The following is a 25983-nucleotide window of genomic DNA, read 5'->3' on the forward strand; positions in this document are numbered from 1 at the left end:
GACACTTAAGCTGCCTCTTATAGGATGGGTAGGAGTTAGCCAGGGGGAAAACATCAACTCCATTTGGCTAGACTTTGAGCTCTTCTTGCTGTTAGTGAAGCCCAGGTTATAGATTTGCCCCTCAGACATGATGTTTGCAAGGAAAACAGAGGTCCCTAATACAAGCAATGCTCTTCACCCTAGATAAATATTTCACGTATCATTATTTTGCTGGTCAAAGAAGGATAGAAATGCTAATGACAACCCAGCCCAGTGACTAGGGGGAAAACACCATATTTCAAATGCAAAAGTCAGCTCAGTTAGAACATTTGTAAAGGAAAATTTGAATTTATATAGGTATAGTAGATATCTCACTTTTTGTAATGAAATACTAGTCATTTCCTACCATAAATTAAAGGTCTAAACTGTATACCACAAGATGCAGTGTTGACTAGTAAGTTTTTATTCATTCGTTGAGTTTAGAAACACTGTATATCATCTCACAACATTAGATATTTTAACCTTGATTAGGGTAGATATATATACAACTCAAATATTGACCTTCTTATTCTTGTTTGATGTATGTGAAATGTGAAAATTATAAAGAAATCTTTGCAAGATGAGAAAACAAAGTCCAGAGGATCTATTAACTACCATTTATTTTAATGAGAGAAAAGTCAACAATATTATAGAGAATAAAATATGGCCTTATAGTTACACTTTTTTATATTTATCATTGTAATTTTTTTTCATTGGAGTATAGTTGCTTTACAGCGTTGTGTTAGTTTCTGCTGCACAACGAGTGAATCAGCTGTATGTATACATGTATCCCCTCCCTCTTGGCGCTCTCTCCCACTCCCCCTGCATCCCATCCATCTAGATCATCAAAGAGCACTGAGCTGAGTTCCCTGTGCTATACAGCAGGTTCCCACTAGCTATCTATTTTACACATGGTAGTGTGTATATGTCAATCTTAATGTTCCAATTCATCCCAGCCCCCCTTCCCCTACCATGTCCACACGTCCGTCTTCTATGTCTGCGTCTCTATTCCTGCCTTGCAAATAGGTTCATCTGTACCATTTTTCTAGATTCTACATATATGCATTAATATATGATATTTGGTTTTTTCTTTCTGACTTACTTCAATCTGTATGACAGACTCTAACTCCATCCACGTCTCTACAAATGAACCAATTTCATTCCTTTTTAGAGGTGAATAATATTCCATTGTATATATGTGCCACATCTTCTTATCCATTCATCTGTCTATGGACACTTAGGTTGCTTCCATGTCCTGACTATTGTAAATACTGCTGCAATGAACATTGGGGTACATGTCTCTTTTTGAATTATGGTTTTCTCAGGGTATATGCCCAGTAGTAGGATTGCTGGGTCGTATGGCAGTTCTATTTTTAGTTTTTTAAGGAACCTCCATATTGTTCTCCATAGTGGCTGTATCAATTTACATTCCCACCAACAGTGCAAGAGGGTTCCCTTTTCTCCACATCCTCTCCAGCATTTGTTGTTCATAGATTTTTTTGATAATGGCCATTCTGACCGGTGTGAGGTGATACCTCATTGAAGTTTGAATCTGCATTTCTCTGTTAATTAGTGATGCTCAGCATCTTTTCATGTGCCTCTTGGCCATGTGTATACCTTCTTTGGAGAAATGCCTATTTAGGTCTTCTGCCTATTTTTGGATTAGGTTGGTTTTTTTATGATATTGAGCTTCATGAGTTATTTGTGTATTTTGGAGATTAATCCTTTGTCAGTTGCTTCTTTTGCAAATATTTTCTCCCATTCTGAGGGCTGTCTTTTCGTCTTGTTTATGGTTTCCTTTGCTATGCAAAAGCCTGTAAGTTTCATCAGGTGCCATTTGTTTATTTTTGTTTTTATTTCCATTTCTCTAGGAGGTGGGTCAAAAAAGATCTTGCTGTGATTTATGTCATAGAGTGTTCTACCTGTTTTCCTCTAAGAGTTTGATAGTGTCTGGCCTTACATTTAGCTCTTTAATCCATTTTGAGTTTATTTTTGTGTATGGTGTTAGAGAGTGTTCTAATTTCATTCTTTTACATGTAGCTGTCCAGTTTTCCCAGCACCATTTATTGAAGAGGCTGTCTTTTCTCCACTGTATATTCTTTCCTCCTTTATCAAAGATAAGGTGCCCATATGTGCATGGGTTTATTTCTGGGCTTTCTATCCTGTTCCATTGATCTATATTTCTGTTTTTGTGCCAGTACCACACTGTCTTGATTACTGTAGCTTTGTAGTATAGTCTGAAGTCAGGGAGCCTGATTCCTCCAGCTCCATTTTTCTTTCTCAAGATTGCTTTGGCTATTCGGGGTCTTTTGTATTTCCATACGAATTGTAAAATTTTTTTGTTCTAATTCTGTGAAAAATGCCACTGGTACTTTGATAGGGATTGCATTGAAACTGCAGATTGCTTTGGGTAGTATAGTCATTTTCACAATGTTGATTCTTCCAATCCAAGAACATGGTATATCTCTCCATCTGTTTGTGTCATCTTTGATTTCTTTCATCAGTGTTTTATTGTTTTCTGAGTACAGGTCTTTCCTCCTTAGGTAGGTTTATTCCTAGATATTTTATTCTTTTTGTTGCAATGGTAAATGAGATTGTTTCCTTAATTTCTCTTTCTGATTTTTCATTGTTAGAGTATAGGAAAGCAAGAGACTTCTGTGCATTACTTTTGTATCCTGCAACTTTACCAAATTCATTGATGAGCTCTAGGAGTTTTCTGGTGGCATTTTTAGGATTCTCTTTGTATAGTATCATGTCATCTGCAAACAGGGACAGTTTTACTGCTTTTCCACTTTGGATTCCTTTTATTTCTTTTTATTCTCTGATTGCAGTGCCTAGGACTTCCAAAACTATGTTGAATAATAGTGGCAATAGTGGACATCATTGTCTTGTTCCTGGTCTTAAAAGAAATGCTTTCAGTTTTTCACCATTGAGAATGATGTTTGCTGTGGGTTTGTCATATATGGCCTTTATTATGTTGAGGTAGGTTCCCTCTATGTCCACTTTCTGGAGAGTTTTTGCAATAAATGGGTGTTGAATTTTGTCAAAAGCCTTTTCTGTATCTATTGAGATGACCATATGTTTTTGATTCTTTAATTTGTTAATATGGTGTATCACATTGCTTGATTTGAGTGTATTGAAGAATCCTTGCATCCCTGTGATAAATCCCACTTGATCATGGTGTATGATCCTTTTAATGTGTTGTTTGATTCTGTTTGCTAGTATTTTGTTGAGGATTTTTGCATCTATAGTCATCAGTGATATTGGTCTGTAATTTTCTTTTTTTGTAGTATCTTTGTCTGGTTTTGGTATCAGGGTAATGGTGGCCTCATAGAATGAGTTTGAGAGTGTTCCTCCCTCTGCAATTTCTTGGAAGAGTTTGAGAAGGATAGGTGTGTTAGCTCTGTTCTAGCTGTTTGACAGAATTGGCCTGTGAAGCCATCTGGTCCTGGGCTTTTGTTTGTTGGAAGATTTCAATTATAGTTTCAATTTCATTACTTGTGATTGGTCTATTTATATTTTTTCTTTCTTCCTTGTTCAGTTTTGGAAGGTTGTACCTTTCTAAGAATTTTCTATTTCTTCCTTGTTCAGTTTTGGAAGGTTGTACCTTTCTAAGAATTTGTCCATTTCTTCCAAGTTGTCCATTTTATTGGCAGATAGTTGCTTGTAGTAGTCTCTTATGATTCTTTGTGTTTCTGCAGTGTCAGTTGTAATTTCTCCTCTTTCATTTCTAACTTTATTGATTTGAATCCTCTCCCTTTTTTCTTGATGAATTTGGCTAAAGGTTTATCAATTTTGTTTATCTTCTCAAACAACCAAAGTTTAGTTTTATTGATCTTTGCTATTGTCTTCTTCATTCCTATTTCATTTATTTCTGCTCTGATCTTTATGACTTCTTTCCTTCTATTAACTTTAGGCTTTTTTGTTCTTCTTTCTCTAGTTGCTTTAGGTGTAAGGTTAGATTGTTTATTTGAGATTTCTCTTGTTTCTTGAGGTAAGCTTGTATAGCTATAAACTTCCCTCTTAGAACTGCTTTTGTTGCATCCCATAGGTTTTGAATCGTCGTGTTTTCACTGTCATTTGTCTCTAGGTATTTTTTGATTTCCTCTTTGATTTCTTCAGTGATCTCTTGGTTATTTAGTAACGTATTGTTTAGCCTCCATGTGTTTATATTTTTTACATTTTTTTCCCTGTAATTGATTTCTAGTCTCATAGCATTGTGGTCAGAAAAGATGCTTGATATGATTTCACTTTTCTTAAATTTACTGCAGCTTGATTTGTGACCCAAGATGTGATGTATCCTGGAGAACGTTCTGTGTGCACTTGAGAAGAAGTGTAATCCACTGTTTATGGATGGAATGTCCTATAAATATCAATTAAATCTATCTAGTCTATTGTGTTATTTAAAGCTTGTGTTTCCTTATTAATTTCCTGTTTGGGTAATCTGTCCATTGGTGTAAGTGAGGTGTTAAAGCCCCCCACTATTATTGTGTAACTGTCAATTTCCTCTTTTATAGCTGTTAACAGTTGCCTTATGTATTGAGGTGCTCCTATGTTGGGTGCATATATATTTATAATTGTTATATCTTCTTCTTGGATTGATCCCTTGATCATTATGTAGTGTCCTTCCTTGTTTCTTGTAACATTCCTTATTTCCTTATTTTAAAATCTACTTTATCTGATATGAGGATTGCTACTCCAACTTTCTTTTGATTTCCATTTTCATGGAATATCTTTTTCCTTAACTGCACTTTTAGTCTCTATGTGTCCCCAGGTCTGAAGTGGGTCTCCAGTAGAAAGCATATATGTGGGTCTTGTTTTCGTATCCATTCAACAAGCCTATATCTTTTGGTTGGAGGATTTAATCCATTCACATTTAAGGTAATTATCGATATGTATGTTACTATTACCATTTTCTTAATTGTTTTGGGTTTGTTTTTGCTGAGTGGTGCCTACTGCTGAGCCCTCTCTTTCTAGGCAGGTACAGTTATGTTGGAGCATGCACTTGCTCCAAGAAAGACTTTAGTCATTGTTAACAGAAGCACTGACACCAAATCTAAGTGCCTCTCCACAATGACCAAGTGGCAATCATCTTTCTCTTACACTGTCACTGCTGATTAAGATTGCCTTTCATGAAAATTTAATTTGTCCTCTTTTCTTCAGCATTTTTTTAATTTCTGAAAAAACATTGTATTCAGGAAAGACTTTATATACATCAAAAGAAGCTGCACCTGTAATATAGCTAACAATATAAAGATTATAAGATTCTCAGCTACCTATTTTATCTAATCCAACAGAAAAATACAAATTAATTCAATGACTAATAAACAACAGAGTGAAAACAATGACTCTGAAAGGAATCTTGCTTTAAGTGTCTATCAGCCTCAAAAGGTGACTAAAGCAGAACATCTGAATAAAGATTTCTTTAAATATTAAGTACATAATTCCAAAACTTTTAAAAAATATATCATATTTCAGTAGTAGCCATCTTTCACTACATTTCAAATTTGTATTCTCTCATTTCTTAACAAGGAAGACAGGGGTATTCACACAGATATATCACCGCAAACTTAAGAAAATATTTAAGCATCCATACACTCTGTGTGCATTAACCTGCTGGTTAGTTGAAACAAAGGGTGGGATGGAATTTTCAGTTGCATTTTGGACAAATGAAAATGATTCGTGTGGTCATGCACGGTAGTCCACGGCTGGATGATATGACAGACTTAAATTCTGGTCTGTACAATATCACAGTGATAAACAAGATATCACAGAGATACGTTATTCAAGGAAGTTTGAAAAAACATTTACTTTCCTGTTTTATTTCAATTTGGTTAAAGTGTTTAAAAATGTAAGCATGTGATAGTTTGCAGGATCCTGGTACAACACAATCTCCCACTTCTATTTATAAATATTATCTTCTCTTTATATTACTTACATTTTGTAACAGATGTTGGTTTAAATTAAAAAAAAACAAAAGACAACTCGGGAGGCCCAGGTCTGAGCTCTGTCCTCACCTTCACCCTCCCCCAGGTGGGCGGGGCAAGCCTCCCTGACCAGGCTGGGTGCTCAGGGGAGGTCAGCCACCTTCAGGGACAGTCAGCAATCCAGAAGCCGCTGCACCATGAGTGTCTCTGCGCTGAGCACCCCCAGAGCCCTGGGCGGTGTCTCGGGGCTCCTGCAGGCGGCCTCCCTGCTCGGCCTGGTTCTGCTTCTGCTCAAGGCAGCACAGCTCTACCTGCGCAGACAGTGGCTGCTCAAGGCCCTCCAGCAGTTCCCGTCTCCTCCTTCCCACTGGCTCTATGGGCACATGCAGGAGGTAGGATGGAGTGGGACGGGGAAGTGGGAGGGCAGGGAGGGCCGGGGCTCTCAGGCCGTGGTCCTGGTGAGCACGCCCATGGGACGAAGCCTTGCTGTGGGGCGAGCACGTGACCTCACAAAAGGACCCAGCTTACCTCTCAGGTCCTGGCTCCTCATCCCAGTCCGGGGAGCTCCCTCCCTCCCAGGACCCCGTGCTGCTGTCCTCGGGTCTGTCAGACACTCCTCCTTAGGGAGACCTGCAGGCTGTCCTGGCAGCCCTGCACTTTGAGGACAGTGGCTGTTCCTTCCTGAGTCTCCCCCGTCTCCAGGCTGAGCAGCTTCAGCTGTTCTCATAGAACAGGCTTCTAGATGCTTCCCTGCCCCATCCCTCAATCGCATCCTCTCTGCCTGGCCCTGAGCTTGCCTGGGAGCACAGACATCAGTCTGATGGATGCTGCCCTGTGGGCTCACTGTCCATGGAGATGACAGACAGGAATCTAGGAAGATGTCAGGTGACAGGAAAAGAGACCCACCTGCTGGGTGGGGGGTTACGTCAGCTGTAGGGACAAACTGGCTCATTTTAAGACTGAGGAATTTTCCAGTCTCCTGATTTCAGTGCTTAAACCCTGACAAGTTGCTGGCACACATGAGCAAGTTTTCCAGGATGGTGCCAGGTAAGGAGAACTGACATTTGAGTTGCACCATCCACAGGGTGAGGTCACCCGCCTGGTGTCCTCCCTCACTGGACTATGTGCTCTCGGAACCGAGCGTGAAATCCCCCTCACCCCCAGCACCCTGCACAGAGCCTGCACAGAGGGCTGCCAGTCCAATGTGTGGAGGGACAGGAAGGAGGGAAGGAGCGGCTTGCAGGCTGGGGAGGGGCAGCGCCTACCCACCCAGCACTGGCAGCACTAGCCTGGTCGGCGGGGGGCTCAGAGCAAAGTCAGGGGCCACGTGGAGAGGGGCTCATCAAGGGTTTGTGGACTGAGCAAATGCTGGGAGAAAATCAGGGGTTGCAGAGAGCTGAGGCCTCCCTTTCTCTGCAGCGTGATTAGAGTAGAGTGGAGCCAAAGACGGTAACCGGAAACAGCCCGAGCCCCACGTGGGCTGGCCCAGTACCTCTCTCCCCTCTCCTTCCTAATCTCCTGCACCCCAGGTTACTCAGCATCCTCCCCGCCTGCCTGGGCATTCTGGCCTCTGGGACTCTGCTCCCATGTGCCCTCTACCTGGAATGATCTTGTCCCTCATATGTCTGTCTACAATGGCCCAACCCCAAGCCACCTCCTCCAAGATGTCTTTTTGGGTCTCCAGGAGCGGAGGGGACAACCCTTTTTCCCTTGCCTGTCCTTCTCTTAAGGCAGTGCTAACCGGTTTCAGCTAGTTTTGTCTGCAGTGTCATAGTTGTGAGCTCCTTCTGGGAGAGCCTGCCTCTGGTTCATCTTTGTAACCTGAGAATATCTGGGTAAATGATGACTGAACGAATGAATACATGCATGAAAAAGAGCTTTCTAACGTCCAGGTCCGAGTTAGGGCCCCTTCCCAAAAGCTTCCCCAGAGGCTTGGTCTTCCCTCCATCACATATTCATGAGCCCCTAGGGTTGTCATGTCCTCAATCTCGCTGTCTCCTCCTGGAGGCTCCAAACAGACAAGCATCTACAGCCACATCCTAATTCAGTGCCTTAAACCAGTGCCTGGCACATAGTAGATGCTCAGTAAATACATGCTCAGTGAAGGAACCCATCCCACAGTAGGCAAGTTGCCTCAGAGCTGGTGAGTCCTGATGGTAGAAGGATGCAGACAGAGATTAGATACTAAAGTGGCAGGGGGATGCTTTGAGTTACACAGAAGCCATTGAATTAAAGACGAGGTGACTGCATGGAACATGCCTAGGACCAAATGTTGACGAGAAATCCAGAGGTGATAAAATGAAGCTGAATCTGCAAGGTTAAGGAGAGGCAGTTGCTCTGTGGCAAAGAGAGGGGCACACTAGGTAGAGGAAAGAACCTAGGCAGAGGCTTAGAAGTGTGAGCAGGTGGGGCCAGTGCAAGGCGCACAGGCAGCAGCATCTTCACCAGCCCAGCAGGAGGCAGGAATGGAGAGGGTAAAGCCAGAAAGCAAGGGCCTTTGTGGTCCACACTGAGGAGTTTCAAGAGACTCCTCTAGGCGGTGGGAAGTGCACACAAGTTTCTGGACACTGGTAAGTGAAAATGGGATAAAATAATCCACATATCAAAACCTTTGTTCAATACCATTTCCATGTATACATCCAGAATCTGTGTACACACTCAATATGTGAAATAATATGATACACACATATTTTAGCATTTAATTTTTTTCACTTAGCCATATACATCCCAAAAACTCTTTCAAATTAACATTTATATGCATGCTGAGATACTATTGAAAATATAAAATAAGTATGACAAAATGAAATGAATGTATGCATTTAATTTTAAACATATAATCTATCTTATTCCCTAAATAAACAAAATTATACAACAAAACTGCTTACCAAGTGACACGAATTATCATAAACTGCTCATGCAAATGTTGTACGAATCACTTCCCATAGTTTTCTACGGCTGGGGGTAAACGCCTGATGTAAGTTTCTGTAGGCAGTTTGTAGTGGTGGCCCATAAATCTACCCGACAAGGGGACAGAATGTGGTCTTAGGACAAAGGTGGACAGCCAGCAGGTCTGGGGCAGAGCCCAGGTCAGAAGAAATAGTTCCAAACTCCTAATTCTGCTGATCGATCCAGAACGATCTCCCTGTACCCATCCTGCCCTTCACCCCCACTCCAGCACTGGAACTCAGAGAAGGGTTTTATTGATTTATCTTTCCCTTGGGGACAGTTCCAAGAGGAGACCGAGCTGCAACCCCTACTGAAGTGGGTAGAGAAATACCCAAGCGCCTGTGCTCGCTGGCTGTGGGGGACGAAAGCCCTGGTGTTGATCTATGACCCTGACTACAAAAGGTGGTCCTGGGGAGATCAGGTGAGAGGGAAACCCACATCCCAGCAGGAGAAAATCTTCCCTCTGGGGTACATGACCCTGGATCTGTGAAATTCCAGAAGAAATTGGCACTTCAGCCATCAATACCTGGCTCCCTACCAGCCATCCTTGCAGCCCACAAGCCAGACTAAGGCCAACATTACTCACTTACAGGGAATGCTTAAACACCTGGGTGGGGCTGGCTTCTCTTTTCTGTCTTACTTTCTTTCTTGTTTTAACCCAACTGAGATGATCCCAGGTCTGGAAGACAATTCCCTGTCCACACTGATGTAGGTTTGGCACCTCTCACTGTTGCCTGTCCTGGGTCATGAAATGGCCAAACCACCACAAACTGTAGGAAAACCACAGGCTCCTTTCTTACTCTGTGGCGCTGAGCAGAGCCTATCTTTCTTGCCGATTCACCGTCTTAGTCCTGTGGGTGTTCTGCTGCTGGGACACTGAGTCTGCCTTCCTGGGCCCACAGTGACCATGAGGACAGAGAGAGTCAGGGATGGGAGGCAAGAGGGAGGTGGCTTGAGACAGACTGCCGGCTGACCAGCATCAGGAATGGAAGGTGCCACAGCTGCTCTGGGGGCTGCCTGCCTTGTTCGGTGCCCTCCACTTCCCTTCCTTCCCTTTCAGACCCAAAGTCTCACGATTCCTACAGAATGCTGATCCCCTGGATTGGTAAGTACATTTAAATACAACTGCAGTCCACCCACCAGTTAGGTTTACCAAGAGCTACCTCTTTGGTTAATGGAGAACAACGGGTACCAGGTACCCTGTCACCACCTCATCTCTCAGTCAAGCCTCATTTCTCTCCTTCCAGTGAAACTCTCACCCTTTGTAATGGTGCTGAGAGCCCTCCTGAAGCTCAGCCTCTTCTTCATCACTTCTCAGTCCTCTGCGATATTCTCAGCCTGACTATTAACTAATTCCTTCTATCACCTGCCCCCCCCACTCTTCTTCAACCTTTGTCTCACAGCTGTCATAATCACATCCTACGGACCAGCCATTTTTGAAATTCACATTCCTGAACTGTACTGGCCTTTCCTACCTTTGCCCATGGTGTGCTCTCTCGTGACACCGTTGGTTCCTCCCAAGTTGTGCCCAGTCGTCCCTCTGATCCAGGCTCCCCGACCCACACACACACCCATCTGTGGCCCAGGGAATGGTTTGCTCGTGTTGGAGGGGCAGACGTGGTTCCAGCACTGGCGGATGCTGACCCCAGCCTTCCACTACGACATCCTGAAGCCCTACGTGGGTCTCATGGCCGACTCTGTCCGAGTGATGCTGGTGAGTCTATCCCTCGTCACCTGGACCCACTCTCATCCAGCACAGCTGACAAAGTCCACTCTCAGACACTTGTGTCCCTCAGACGTCCATCAGACACAGCCCTCAGAACGATGCATTCAGAACTGACTAGGAGACAGGGCTCTCCAAGAACGGATGGGACCCAGGCACCACCTTGGATCCGCACTTTAGTCATCGATAAGGGAAAGGCGGGCCATGGTATATTCAGGATCCACTCTCCTCCCAGCTCCATGTCTTCAACGCAGTGGACTAGATCAAGGGTTATTCCCCTTGACAGCAGGGCAAGCTGCCCCTGGCTGGCCTGGGCAATGACACCTTCGGGGGAATAGTGGACATCCCAGGATGTCACTCAGGTAGGCTCTGGCCTGGGGCCCAGAGCTTCTGCATGGAATTGAGCCACTCACTGGAGGAAATGAGGCCAGGTCTACATGCACAGAGCTGGGTCTTGACAAGCATCACCTCTGATCCAGACTGGGTACCACCTGATCTCAGCTAACACTGGAAGAATGAAAGGAATTGAAGTCTATCATGCCCCCTCCTAGGAGCCCCAATAGAGCCCCTTATGCTTTTACTTTACTTGAAATATTTGCTTACTAGTGTTGAACCTGGTCTGTCCAGTTCTGATCGCAGAACCCCTAAGTTTTCCCCTCCGTCCCATAAAAAAGTATGGTTTCTGGTCTGCCACAAGGTGGTCATCATCATACTCTATTCTTAAAATTCAAAACTAATTCAGAATATTATGAGAGAACATGATTAATTATATAATAAACGATTCTGAGAAAATAGACGTCACATTACACATGTGTGATACAGCCTTAAATTGCTAAAACACATCTGCTTAGAAAGAGAGGAAGTCGCATCCGAAGATTTAGAGAGACAGAGAGAGAGCCCGGCCTTGTCAGCGCAGGCCTTCTGGGGGAGCAGAGCAGGGTCAATGTCCCCTCCCACCACAGGACAAATGGGAGGGGCTCATCAACCCAGACTCACATCTGGAGGTCCTTGGACACGTCTCCTTGATGACCCTGGACACCATCATGAAGTGCGCCTTCGGCCACCAGAGCAGCATCCAGACAGACAGGTCAGTGACAACCCTTCAACGGCAGGGCAGGGTCCTTGTTCTCACCAGCTGGGGAGGACTTACCTGAGATGCAGTTAGGGCAGCGTGGACGCTTATGAGCTCTAAAAGCAACATTCTGCAGAGAGACATGGACCATGGTCAAATCCTTGATCCTGGCAAATGGAGAGGCCTGGCCACTCAGGCCACTTGTAAAGGACAGAGGGTCTCCTGGGCTGTGAGGCAGAAATGACAAAGCCTCAGTGCTGCCTGTCCCCACTGACTGAGGAATCCCCACCCGGAGCCCCACTCCGTCTCCAGGTCAGAGGCTCCCTCCACTCCAGTCTCCTCTGCATCCTCTCCCTTCAGGAACATCCAGTCCAACATCCAGGCCATCAGGGAATCTCAAAAATCTGATTTTTTCCCAAGTGAGGAATCTCCCCCACCAGAACGAAATCATCTACAGGCTGACTCCTGAAGGCCGCTGGAGCCACCGCGCCTGCCAGCTGGCCCATCAACACACAGGTTCTGCTCCTCCTTCTGGGCGGCTCCTCCCCTGGCCTTGACCCCGCAGGCACAGCCCAGACTCCTGCTTCCTCTTCAGGGGCAGGCACACACCCACACTGGGTACTTCCCTGGTGCAGGGGCTGGGAACCGAGACGTCAGGGTGTCAGGTGAGGTGCAAGGAGATACATGTGTCACCACATTGCTGACGGTGGAATGAGACCCCCTCCCAGCATCATTCAGGCAGAGCCTCTGTGGGCTGTGCTATTGAGGGGATTCCCGACCTGGATCCGACGATGCTGGAGCTCTCTGCCCTGACATGTGCGCCCATTCCCACCCTCGTCCTCATCCACCTGGTACCCAGATTGGGCCTGAGGGGCAGATAGGGCTACGGTGGGTGCTGCATGTGTTTCCCCAGAGCCCGCAGCTCTGCCTGGGAACCACTGTTCTGGGACAGATGGAGTGATCCAGCTGAGGAAGGCTCACCTGCAGAAGGAGCGAGAGCTGGAGAAGGTGAGGAGCAAGAGGCACCTGGATTTCCTGGACATCCTCCTCTTCGCCAGAGTGAGTGTGGGCAGGAGAGGCCTGAGGCTTTGCCCAGAAGCACAGAGGAAGGGCAGACCCTGCACTCTCCCTGCCTCCACAGATGGAGAATGGGAGCAGCTTGTCTGACAGGGAGCTCCGTGCCGAAGTGGATACGTTCATGTTTGAGGGTCACGACACCACAGCCAGTGGCATCTCCTGGACCTTCTATGCTCTGACCTCCCACCCTGAGCATCAGCAGAGGTGCTGGGAAGAGATCCAGAGCCTCCTGGGGGATGGCGCATCCATCACCTGGTGAGTGCCCAACAGATGGGAGAACCTTGCCCCTTCAGCCAGTGGAGAACCCCTGGTTGTCCGGCCCCACTTGCCCTCAGATGGGCTTCCCTTCAGGGACCACCTGGATCAGATGCCCTACATCACCATATGCATCAAGGAGGCACTGTGACTCTATCCACCAGTGCCACTCATTTTCAGAGATCTGAGCAAGCCCATCACCTTCCCTGTTGGACCCTCCTTACCTGCAAGTATGAGCTTCACCCACACCCACTAAACTAAGCACTCTGCAAAACCACATAGAAGATCAGAAATCCACATGGGCTTGCCAAGTTCCAGGATGACATGACTATTATCTCCGCCTCAAGATAATTAATATTTACTCTGTGGTTTGGACGACTTTTGAAAAATGCTGGACACAGAAATTGAACCAACAAAAGTTCAATAAGCAAATGTCAGTTCCTGAATGTGGTTATAATGGAGGGCTAAAATTCTAATTCCTTGAGACATGAAGGCTTAAGAGAGAAGCAGACAGAAACAGGTGGACATGTGGTTCTTTCCATGTGGGGTCTAAGTAAAGGAGCGAGCTCAGGGAGTCCATTGTCATGGGTCAGTTGGTCCAGTCTCTGAGGAGCCCTCAGGTGGATGGCAGAGAGCAGCTGATGATCAGGTCTGAGAGCCCTGCCATGGTTGGAGGCCACCCATTGGCTCACCTCCCAGTGGGTCTGAATCCCAGCCCTGCCACCTCCTAGCTGTGGGATTATGGTCACGTCCCTTAATCTCTCAGAAGCTCAGGTGAGTCATCTACACATGGGGATAGGAGTGCCTTCCTTGAGGGCTGCTGTGAGGATTAGATGAGTTAATGCACAGCCCCGAGGACTCATGATGGCGCCTGATAACTGTGAGTTTTCATGTGAGGCGATCCTCATACTAAGCCTCCAATTCTCTTCCTTCTCAGTCCTGGCCATGGTTACCTGCTCCTAATCTGTGCTCATGTGCTTTGTCACCTCCAGCCCACCTGTCTTGCAAGAACACCATTTCATTCAGAGTGATGGAGGGAGGGTAGCTCTCATGGTGGCTCCTGGGCCTTTTGTGCACATTGCCCCTGTTGCCATGGGTACCATCAATCTTCTCTCTCTCCTCCCTGCCCCAAGGTATCCCACTCTCCCTCTCCTTTTATGGGTTTCACCACAGCCCGAAGGTGTGGCCGAAACCAGAGGTATGATGGCCATGGGAGGAGGGGATGGGATGCTCCCTCCAGACCGGCACCTTCCCTGCTACCCCTCGGGAATTCTTGTCCCCTGGTGGATTGGTGCAAGGAGCTTGACCCCAACTGCCCTGGCCCCGGTGCTCTCTCTGCAGGTGTTTGACCCATCCCGGTTTGCACCGGGTTCTGATCGACACAGCCATGCTTTCCTGCCATTCTCAGGAGGATCCAGGTGAGGCCTTCTGTACCTGGGCAGCCAGGTGTCACTGGGTGCTACCTGATGTGTGTGACTGTGTACATTCATATGTGGTGTGTGCAGTTATGTCCCTGTATGTTGGTGTGTTGAGAAGGCACCGGGTGTCCCCATGTACAAGAAAGCCTTCAGGGCACGCCACAGAGATCTTGACCTCCTGACTTCTGCAACGGCTAGCCACATTTCCATGGCCGTGGCCTCTCCAAAGTATTCCAGGGTTTTCCTCATTTTAGGTGTGTGACTTTTCAGCATTAGAATTTTCCATGAAACTTAAACTTCAGATGTTTGCTTTTCCCAAGTATCAGTCATCTTAGAAGGTGGTTTTCTCTCTTGGCACATTTCTAGTCCAGTCCACTGTCTTTTTTACTTAATTTACCAATCCACCTCTCACTGTATCAGCAGTCGTGTTTGCATGGGTTTGGATTTCCAGCTGCATTCCTTGTCCTGAGGTTTCAAGCCATGTATGTGATCAGTTACAGTTTCTGCTGTTTGAAGAAAGTTACACAGCAGTGTGTATTCTCTATCTCTGCAGTTGAAGCCAACAAAGTCATGACTGCTTATTAATATAAACAAGACACCTTTTCTAGTTGCCATAATTCTTTATATATAGCGGGGATTATATACCATAGTCCAAGAATCTACAGAGTCTAACACTGGCAAAAAGGCATAAAATTAAAGGCAATCAAGTGCTTTTGAAAGAAAACTCACTATTTTGTAATTGACACATGCATTCGAGAAGTTTGTGGCATGTAAAATATAAAGGACACTTGAAAGAGCTGTTAAGCTGGATGATTCACTCCAAAATGACTCCTGTGAAAATCTTCAACAGTATAGGTCCCCTGCTGAAATAGTAACTTCCATAACTTAGTAACGACTTAGTAAAACAAGTTTTTCTGAATCTATAATTCTGTGAAATTTTCAGTTGGTGAATCAACCTTCACAGAACAGGCTTGAAGCAAACATGCTTCCAGAATTGGCTCTGGGATTTGGTTTCTGCCAGGGTCCTTCTCCGCTGTAGACACTGGCTGCACATCATGTCGCTGCCACTAGAGGACAGCAGGTACCTAGCAGCTCAATTCCTAGGTCAGAATAAACATTTAATTTTATTCCAATTTTTTTTTCAATTCAATTAACTTTGTTCAAATAGAAAGCTATTTATTAAGCCTGCCTCTGTGTGCCAAGTCATGTATTAGGAGATGGGAACCCAGAAACGTAAGGCACTTTCCCTGCTTCCAAGAGTTCACAGTCAAGAAACCACTACCGCTATTCAAGACAGACATGCGACGTTTCCATAGTGTAGTGGTCAGTACGTTTGCCGTACAAGACAGACATCGTGCACTCATCCACTCTTTCACTCGTTCATTCATTCACTGAGCAGATTGTGGACTGTTCCATGTTTCTGGCACTGTCTGGTCACGGGACGGTGATGTGTTCTTGAGTGAACGCTAAAGCTGCTTGGGGATGTGGGAGAAAGAGGCGCAGGCGGCAGAGGCGGGAGGCCAGGCGGTCACTAGACTGAGTCTTGAGCGTGTAGCCAGCAGAGGCGGGGAGAGGGGACCTCAACAGCAGCGGAGCGAGGAAGAGGGGCTGGACAGGTGCAAGGTGAGTGAGGAGCAGCCCAGAGAGCGCTGTGACGCCAGCTGAGGCCGCGCGACGTGTCCTCCCTGTGATGGAGGGCGCAGCAGGCCCCGAGCCGCCGTGGCTGCAGTAGAGGGAGGGGAGGCAAGGAGACTGGAAAGGCCAGTGAGGAGCCCACGGGATGGGAGGAGGGGCCTTGCTGGAGTAGAATGGGAAGGCTCCGGCGGGGGGGGTTGACTGAGGGGCTGCGGGGAGACAGGAGGCCGGAGCATTAACTGGAAGCAAGTGGTCCAGCAGGTCGAGGGGTGCTAACCCATGGCCCCTCCAAGAAGCCTCCCGGTTGCCATCCTGACTTCCTGACACAACTCTGTCCTGTCCTGTCTGGGGACTGGGGCCCCTGCATGTCTGCCATGGGTGGTGAGGGCTCGGGAGTTGCACACACGCCCCTACAGTGCCCTGGCCTGGCCTAAAACCAGAAGCTGCCTGTGGACGAGTGAACAAAGTACTAATTCACATTTACTGATTCACGTGACTTGACCCTGTGGCTTAGAGCACCGACGCTCCCCAACAGGACTTGCGACTGCTGAGAGCAGAAGTAGGAGTTAGGAGCTAGTCCTGGAGAGAGGTGGCCTTTGTGAAGGTCAGGGGGAGAGGGTGGACCGAGGCTTGGGCGGCACATTCAGTGTGACCTGTAAGGAAGGGATTGGGGCTGGGCCACGTGGAGGAGAGCCCTGAATGCCCTGTGCCCGACAGGGGTTAGAAGCCTCTGCTCACTTCCTTTTCCCTCCCTGACCCAGGAACTGCATCGGGAAGCAGTTTGCCATGAATGAGATGAAGGTGGCCGTGGCCCTGACCTTGCTTCGCTTTGAGCTGGCACCGGATCCCTCCAGGGTCCCTGTTCCCATTCCAAGAGTTGTGCTGAAGCCCAAGAATGGGATCCACTTGCAGCTCAGGAAGCTCCTGTAATGCTTGTTGGAGACAAGGACGAGCTCTGAGGGCCCCTGCCTGCCATCCTGTCTCGCTGTCATTCTCTCCCGTCCTTGCCTCTGTGCCCACTTCCTGCTTCTATCTGCCCACCTGCCGGCCTACCTCATCTCCTGCCTCCTGCCCATCAGATGTTTTGCCCTCCTCCTTTCACATTTTCCAGGCTCCCTATCTGCTTATCTCTCCATCTGTCTCTGACCCACCTGTGTCTCTGACTGTCGACCTGGGTATTAGGACACGGACACCCTGGGTAGCCGTTACTGTAGCTGCTAAGTCCTGCGTGACTACCATCGCCTTGGGCTCCCGATCACTCCCGTGTGTTCCGGGTCTGCTCATTTGTCACTCACCTGGCTTCCCCTCTTTCCCACTCCCTGGATAAATTCACAGTGTCATATGGAGCGTGTGTGTCTTCCCTTGCAAGGAGCTGGATGGAATGAAAGAGGGAGAGAAGAGGAGGGAAGGCAGAGGAGACGAGGAGGGGACATGACCCCTGGTCTGTGGGCCCAGAACCCCAGCAGGACAAGCGTGTCCCAGCACCCCTGCAGCCTCACACTCTGGGGTCCCTCACGCCCCACAACCCGCCTGTCACCTGAGACTCCCATGGCAGCTGAGTCAGGAGAAAGGGCTCGTCTCCAAAGGCTCAGAGGGAAGAAACTCACCCTGGGCACCTGCCAGGGAAGAAGCCTCCCTGCTGTTGTGTGGTAGCTTCCTCGCTACATCCTTAGAGGGGCCCAGCCAGAGCCCATCCTGCCCTGAGCAAAGAAGCCTTACAGACTTGGCTCAGCGCGAGGACCTCAGGAACCAATCCTTCACCCCAAATGAGATTTGAGAAGAGCCCAGCCCAGATTTGAGAAGCGCTGGCCATGTCACCAGCTCCCGGCAGCCCTTCCTCACACGCAGGGCCTGGAGGCTCCTCAGAGGCCCAAGCGGGCGGCTGTGCAGGAGGCTCTGGGAGGACCAGCTGGGCACGAGGCTTGGCTGCTGGGAGAGGATGTCAGACCCGAAGCAGAGGACCAGCCGGTGCACCTCCCCCACAGGACAGCCCCTTGCAGTCCCCAGCGTGTCTGCCCAGCCCCTGAGCAAGGACGGGCTTCTTCAACCCTGGCACTCCTGGAGACCTCAGGGGGGCTGGTCCTCCTGACCCTGACCAGCGCCAGGCCCCTCGCACTCCTCCAGCAGCCTCTCTGCACCAGCCCTGCTCTCTTGCTGCTTCTGCACACAGGTCCTCCTCCCGTCCCACCCCTGCCCTTCCTAACCCAGGGCCCCGGATGCCAGAGGAGACCCCCCTGCAGCCTGTGCTCTGCTGTGATGTCGCCATGTGCCTCCTGAAGGGGCCGTCTCCCCCCAGCCGCTGCCTGCAGCTGGAACCTTCGGCCCAGTCCCCTCCCCGTTCCTAGGTCACAGGGCTAGTTCACTCTGCTCCAACATGGGGCCAGGAGGACTCTCTGTGCCTGACCGGGGGTGGGGCAGGAGAGTTAGCCGGGAACGTCCTGGACGGGAAGCTTGGCAGGTCCCCTGGCGTTAGGTGGTGCAGAAGGACTCGGGCTGGTCACTCTCAGCGCATGGGACGATGGGAACTTTGTCTTCTGGGTGCCAGCCATGGACGTGAGCTCTAATCACAGGATTTTACAGGAGCTAAAGAGAGTGACTAAGAAGAGACCCTGCTCGCTCCACACAGTGGGAAAAACCCCAGCTGTGTCCACACTCCTATGCACGCCCCCCAGGACACGTACATAGACAGTCACGCCTGTGCAGCCTCACCTATATGTGCCCCTCGTACACTCCACGCTCGGCTCACACACATGCACACGGTCTCTGGATCCCAGGAGGCAGCAGGGTTTGTTTTGCAAGTGGGTAGGATTACGTGGAATTCATCTTTGGTGCCCCCTGCTCCCAGCTCCCCTCTCACATGGAGCCTCCTCCTTCCCTCTGGCTCCAGAGCTCCCACAGACACGTGTCCTCAGAGAGAAAGGCAATTCTACCCATGGAGTCTTAGTCAAAAGAGGCCAGAGTCAGAAGGCCTCCGCTCAAGCTCCTCTGTGATGAGCATCTTGGCAGGTTCCTTCCTTTAATATTTAAGTGGGATAACATCCACCTCAGTCCTGCCTCACTGGCCTCCTGAGGACCCAGAGATCAGGGAAGGAGACACATCTTAGACTCGAGAGCCACCCGTGGGCCAGACATGGTTGGGACACTGGGCTCTGCTCCCTGATGATACCTGCTGAAACCATTTCTTCACTTGTGCAGAGAAAGGTCTATCCAGGGCCAGGACAGAGGGGAAAGTGGCATGGGGGACACTCTGGCTGAGGCCTCAGCATCCAGCCTCAGGTGAGCAAGGAGGTCTGAGTCTTGACAGGGCTTTGCAGGAGTGAACATGTGGCCCATGGCCAAACTTCCAAGGCTGTGAGCTTCTCCCCAGAGGGCAAGCATCAATAGCAGGAAGGATGTGTCTCCAGATGGTCAACCCCCAGGGCAGCATAAAGACATCCCCAAGTCCCAGGGCCAGAGGTCCCCTCTCTTGCCCCTCCCCCCAGTGCACAGTGCCCTCCCTTCCACGCCTGTCTAGTTCCTGGATTGGAGCACACTAATGGCCTTAGACTTGATCCCTAGAGGTGTATGTGCCCCCAGCCATCAGGCAGCTGCGGCAGGGGCTACTAGGGCAGGAGTGCTAATTCCCAATGTGGCCCCAGCCTGAGTCCCTCTCCAAAAGTCCTCCTTTGCACCTTCATACCTCACCCTGCCTCAAGGCCTGATTCGGGTGCCATCTTTTCCCGGAAGCCACACTCTGAGGCCACTCTGCTACCTTCCCCAGCAAAACCCCGCATGCCCAGTGCAGCAGGTGACTCTGACACAGACACTGAGGATGGCAGGAGTGCCGCACAGACCTGCCTCAGGAGGGGCAGAAGAGACACCCATCGTCCATATTCCTTGACCTCAGCAGTGGTTACCAGGGAGCTTTCTTTAAAAATTCATTGTCTTGTGTATTTTGGGTTTAAGCAATTTTTCCTTATGTCTGTTATATTCCAAAAACATACACACAAAGTTAAACAAAGACACAGATCTCAGTGAAGGGGCAGGCCCCGAAAGCCATCCATCTATCACGTGAAGTGAGTGAGTGCCTGCTCATAACCGCCAATCCCAAGGCACAGCTTCTGCAGCAAACGCTGAGTAAACTTTAGAAAGATGGACAATTACGGGACATGAATGGAGAGTCTAGAGGCACGTAAGTGTTCACCATGTTTGTTGAATGAATGAGTGAGCTCTGGAACACATGCAGAGTAAGCATTTATAGACACACATGTTTACATGGCGCTGCCCTCGAGGTGACAGTCCACGCAGGTGCCTATTCCCCTCTAATCCACAAGCCTGCAGAAGACAAGGGAACACAGCTACTCTACAACCCAGCTTGGAGATGGCAGCACCCAGGGAGAGGTCACAGCCTGCGCTGGCTGGGGCCCTACTCTCAGCAGATCTACTTCCCAGAGCCGGGCCCCAGCGGCTTCAGGTGGAGGTGGATGCCATTCTTGGAGAGCAGGGCATCAGGATGGGTGGCCTTGAGGGGTCCAGGGAAAACTCAAAACAGAGCAAGCAGAGGGCTGTGACCACATTCATCTTGTTCATGGCAAACTGCTGTGCAAGGCAGTTCCTGCGATGAGCAGCACAAAATGACATCAGGCTACAGGGTGTCCAGAGTGATGAAAACCAGTGATCTAAGTGACCAACAGAAATCAGCAGCTCTTCTTGGATGAACAACTGGCTGATTGATTGATTGACCTGGGCTTAAGAAACAGATCCTGGGAGTATGGTGAGGGTCCCAGACCAGGTAGGTTCACACTGTGCGCTGTGGCTTAGGGGGTCTCTCTTGGAACGACTCACCCACCCACCTGCCAAGGACAAGACTATGCTAATGGTAGGAGGAAGGTCCCTGGGACTTCCCCTGCATCAGGGTCACCGCACACCCAGCATGGTCCCCCTCATCCCAGAGTTCCCCCAAAGGATGCCTCCCCAACGACATCCTCCATCCTCACCCCCCTGGTCCAGAGGACCAGGGATGTTAGGCTCTCCTTACCTGGGCCCAGCAGAGAACAGAATGAAGGCAAAAATCCAACCACATTCTCTGGGGTAAAGGGCAGGGGGTCAAAGAACTGAGGGGACAGGTCTTGCTTAAATACCTGCCAGGTCCTAGGGCCGGCTGACCCCATAGCCACCCACCCATCTGACCTCTGGGCCCTGGGATGGCGTACCTCGGGGTCGAGCCACACTGCACTATTCCTACGGTGGGCATAGATGTGCAGAGAAATCAGGCTACCTGTGGGCAGAGCAGAGGCCTGGTGACCAGGTGGTCATGAGGCAGCCAGGCCCACCTCCTCACAGGGTCAGAATCCCCTAGCATCCCCCTAACTGGGTACCAGCCCCTCCCTGAGCACTGCCAGTAACAGAGCGTCCATGACCACCCTCAACGCATCAAAGTGCCTCTGATCATCACCACACGTACTTCCTGTAGCCCCCTCACTGAGCACAACACTGGCCACAGACATTTGTAGAAAGGAAAAGGAAAAAAGGACTGATGCACCCACCTCGCGGTAGGACAGGCAAGGACTATCACACTTCCTGCTTTCCATTAACTGACTCTCAAGGGAAGGACTTGTTCATGGTACTATGCTAGCAGCGGGAACAGCTACCATTCAGTGGTGCTCACTAGGCGTCAGACCCAGCATCAAACACTCCTTACAAAGCCACCACGCACGGTTATGCGGGTTGTACGTTGCACAGCATCGTACCCGAGGTGAATGATGCCTCCTGAAGTCGCAGGGCCCAACCTGCATGGTGGTACATGACAGCCCTGACGAATGCTGTCTCTTTCCTCCTGAGAGCAGCCCAGTAAGGCAGGGACCCTTCTCATCCCCAGTTACAGAAGAGAGAGCAGAGGCTTAGAGGTAGAGGGATTTACCCCTACCTTATGGAGCTAGGACTTGGACGCAGGTCAAGCACAAAGCCTGGGCTCTTCCCCACTGGTGCGAGGGTACAGAGAGCACCCGCAAGGACTCCGGTTCCACCCAGAATCCACCCCGTCCCACCTGCAGGTAGAGAGCGACCATCCACAAAGCGACGGGCTTGCTGAGCTGGCGGTACACCTGGGGCACAGCGGGGTAGAGGCGGAAGCTCTCCCTGAGGCACATGGTCAGGTAGGTCATCTTCCTCAGATCACCGCTGCCAGCAACACAGCCACGTCTTTCCGGGCTGCGAGAAACACGGTCCTGCGGGAAGGCGGGCCCAGCCCCAGCTCCTCCCTTCACCACCATCACACACCCGAGAGTCAGAAGGACACGAGTGCTCCAACTGTCCAGGCCAGGCTAGACATAGGGTGGCCACTCAGACCCAGGGGTCTAGTTCCACTTTTCTCTATCCCTCCCTCACCTGCACTGCTAGGAAGGGAAAGCACAGGACCCTAGGGGTGTACGTCCTTCTGGCCATCAAACACAGCGTCACTCCTGTGTCTCTCAGGGCCCCACAGAAACCCCACAAGGGACAGTTCTTTAGGTTCCGCTTGGTTTCCCTGGGGAGCTGGAATGGAGAGGAACAGGGGCTGGTATACACTGGTCAAATGAAGCAAGAAATGCATGAACAGTGACAAGCTCAGAGGAGGGTGAGTAATTTTCTATATATAGGAATATATTGCCACTAGGAAGCTCAGACCCAAATGTGGTCCAACTATAACTACTGTGCAACACCTTATTACAGAGCCCCAACTTAGGGTTTATCCCCCCGTCCTCATTGTTCATGTGTGTTCTACATTTCATTGAATAGGTGTCCTTTAAGTTGCTTCAAGTTTGAAATGGAACGAAATGAAAATTAAATCAATGTTTCAACTCCCTGCCCCCAAGCCGTGTTCACATTGCTCCCCGACCTGGAGGGCCCAGCTCTCCCCCTTTGCCTGAGTTTCAGGCCTCCTTAGGAAACCAACTCAGGCCCACCCCTTTTGAGTCCTCTGCTCTCAGCACGGAGCCACACAGTCTTAGCCCTTTCTGCGGTTTTCTCTAGCCTTTTGGTTCTGTGAGTCTGTCTTTCTGAAAACTCCCCAAGAGCAGTATTGTGGCTCCACCCCCTCCGCACCCACACCCCTGAGAGCGCCTGGCACACGGCCGCACACCCTGGGAGGTTTCCAGCGTCCGACCAATAAAACCACACATCCTTCACCCAGATGCTGGAGTTCTCAGTCAGTCCCCCTCAGGGAATCTAAAGTATCTCCCCACAACTGAGCATTTTCGGAGCCCCTGCTGTGTGCCTAGCCCTGTGAGAAAGAGAGAAGGGTGACAGGGCTCGAAGGCCTGAGGGGAGGAAGGGAGAGGGGGCAGGGGGCACAGATGGGAGAGGGGCCCGTGGGAGATCGCCAAAGCTCATTCTGCACAGAGAGGTCAGCGTCAACCAGTGTCGTGTCAGCGAGCTCAAGCTTGAACCAAGAAATGGAAAACAGTTGCAAGTTTTGAAGTGATGGAGTTTGGGAAACAGCCTTTTCTCCATCAGAGGAGTCTAGAGGCTGCACACGGCCATCCAAAGGCAGATGGGAGGGAATCCGCTCCCCCGGCTACCCCAGCTCTGTGCATCCTCAGTTTCCAAACCTTTCTCTCCCTGTGCTGCCTGCTCTGTCCAGGAACCCAGAAGGGTACTCAGGTTCTGCCAGCAGAGGGAGCCAGAACACAGGTCAGCCTCCTGCTGACCACCTTGTCTCCATGACTCCCGTCTGAAAAGGGTCTGTTGTGAGAGAAAGGGCTCAGGGCTGTGTCCACACATAGCTCCCCCTAAAGCCACAGCACTGAAGGGGAAAAGGACAAGGGCTACCTGCCGTCACCTGGTTTCCAGGGTGGCCCTGTAAGCACAGCTCTTCCCTGGGACCGGGAAGCAGGACAGACGGGGCTCACCCACAGCCTCACTCACCACTGGATGGAGTCCCGGTCCCCAAGAATCTCTCGCACCTCCTCCCAACAGCGATGCTGGCGCTCAGGGTACAGGGCCATGCAGTAGAGAAACCAGGACATGCCACTGGTGGTGGTGTCATGGCCTTCAAACATGAACGTGTCCACCTCGGCCCAGAGGTCTGCATCTGACAGCTCAATCCCATCTTCATCCTGGGTCAGAAAGGCACAGTGCGACCGCCCAAGGCATCTGAGGTAGGTTCCAATAAGACCTCATAACAGTAGCTGTCAAATGGATATCTGGGGGAGGGAGGGAAAGCTCCTTTTCAAACTGGGGGTGAGGACCTTCCCCTAGATTCCTATCTGTTCTCCCAAGCACAGCTTGGATGCCGCCTACTCCAGGAAGCCTTCTTTGACCCCTCTGGCCAAGTGACCTGTGACTTCACCAGCCCTGTCATCTTGGCTCACCTGACACACAGAATACCACCCAGAGGAGGAAGAGGTCTGTCAATGTCCACCTCCTGTCTCCTGCACTAGACCTACGTCAGCGTCTGGAGGCCAAGGCCAGGGCTTTCTCAGCGTCGGCATCCCTAGCACGGACACTAACCCAGGGTAGGGCTCAGTGAGTTTGTGGAGTGAGTGAATAAAGGTCCAACAGATGAGTGAATGAATGAATAAGTAATATATAAAGCCTAAGATTGTAAGATTCGCGGGTGCTAAGATTCTTCAGAGTCTTAGAAGTCTGGAATTGGACTTCAGGCATGTGACCCAGCGTCCCTGCCACTACATCCCTCTCCAGTGCCACGGCCAGCCACAGCCAGCCTCTTCCCACCTCTGAGCTTTTGCTGATATGTATCATGGGACAAGAAACAGGTCATATGTGCTGAGGAAAGAGGAAGAAAATGCTTAGCCCCTGCTGCTGTCCAGTGAGCCCTGTCCCAGGAGGACGCTCTGAAGACCTGTGTGGGACAAGTTCTCAGGTTAGGGCGGGCGACTGTGCACTCACCCGGGCCCCAAGGAGGGCGTCCAGGAAGTTCAGGGGCCTCCGGCTCTGGATCTTCTCCCTCTCTTTCTTGTCCTGCAGGGCTGCCTTCCATTCCCTGATGACCTGGTCTGTCCCGGGAGCACGGGGTGTCACTGTCTGGGGACACGCCCTCTGCCCGAAGGGGGAACGGATGTCCTGCAATGGGAGGGGTCCCCCAGGGGCCGGGAGGAGCTAGACTAGAACCTGGGCTTCCCGTGGGTGGGCCGTACAGGAACGTCCCACCTGTGTGGTCGTGGGCCACCTGGCAGGCCTGCAGGAGGTGGTGGCCCTGCGGGGTGAGACAGTAGATGCAGTCTCTGTGGTACTGGAAGGACTCGAAGCGCTGCTGCATTAGCAGCGAGAGATCGCTGACCGCCAGGCAGTAGCTCCTGTCCCTGCACAGCGGAAGGAGGGAGGGATGATCAGACACGGACCCCCAGCAGAGCCCCTGAGTGGCTCCATTCCACAATCCAGCCCCTGCCGCTGTGTTCTCTGCCCGTCCTCTCCCTGCCATTAGCCTCCCACCAAAGCCTTGGGAAAGGCCCGGCTCCACCTGAGCTGGGCTCCCTAGGGCAGGACCCTATCTCCTCTCAGACCAGGGCCCGGGAGTCCTGCCACCTCGCCCCGCCAAGCCAGCCTGGGTGGAGACTGCGGTCAGCCCCGAGGGCCCCCTGACCTGTGGCCCAGGCCACTCTTTCCTCTGCCAAAGGTATACTTCATGAGCGAGTCCAGCGCCATGTGGCCCACTTCGCAGAAAATGTCAAAGCTCTTATGCTCACGAGACTTGCCCTAGAACCCAGAGATGGAAGGTGATGAGGGAGAGAGGCCAGCCATGCTGGGTGCCCGACACCTGCCCTCCAGAACCCGCTGCTGTCCTCCCCCTGCACACCCCCTGTCCCTGGCCTGGCCTCCATCCTACTGTTATGGGGGTGGTGGAGGGAAGAGGCTTCAGGCTCAGAGGGCAGAACCAGGAGGCAGCCTCGCCCAGCACACACAGACACTTCTTCCCAGCCAGGCAGCTGTGTG

At 50.1% G+C, this 25983-nt stretch overlaps 1 protein-coding gene and 1 pseudogene across 1 annotated transcript in view; one reads left to right on the forward strand and one right to left on the reverse strand.

Moving 5' to 3' along the window:
* The window catches only part of LOC136126710 (cytochrome P450 4B1-like), a 121284-nt gene that overhangs the window by 82818 nt on the left and 12483 nt on the right, over positions 1–25983 (reverse strand). Inside the window, 7 exon segments of the mRNA XM_065882110.1 lie at positions 21264–21328; positions 22098–22127; positions 22130–22230; positions 23956–24146; positions 24940–25046; positions 25201–25352; positions 25634–25740. Of these exon segments, the coding sequence (XP_065738182.1) occupies positions 21264–21328; positions 22098–22127; positions 22130–22230; positions 23956–24146; positions 24940–25046; positions 25201–25352; positions 25634–25740 (753 nt within the window).
* Positions 6143–14440, forward strand: LOC136138499 (taurochenodeoxycholic 6 alpha-hydroxylase-like; annotated as a pseudogene).

This window comes from Phocoena phocoena, chromosome 1 (assembly GCF_963924675.1).
Source record: "Phocoena phocoena chromosome 1, mPhoPho1.1, whole genome shotgun sequence".
Taxonomy (NCBI): domain Eukaryota; kingdom Metazoa; phylum Chordata; class Mammalia; order Artiodactyla; family Phocoenidae; genus Phocoena; species Phocoena phocoena.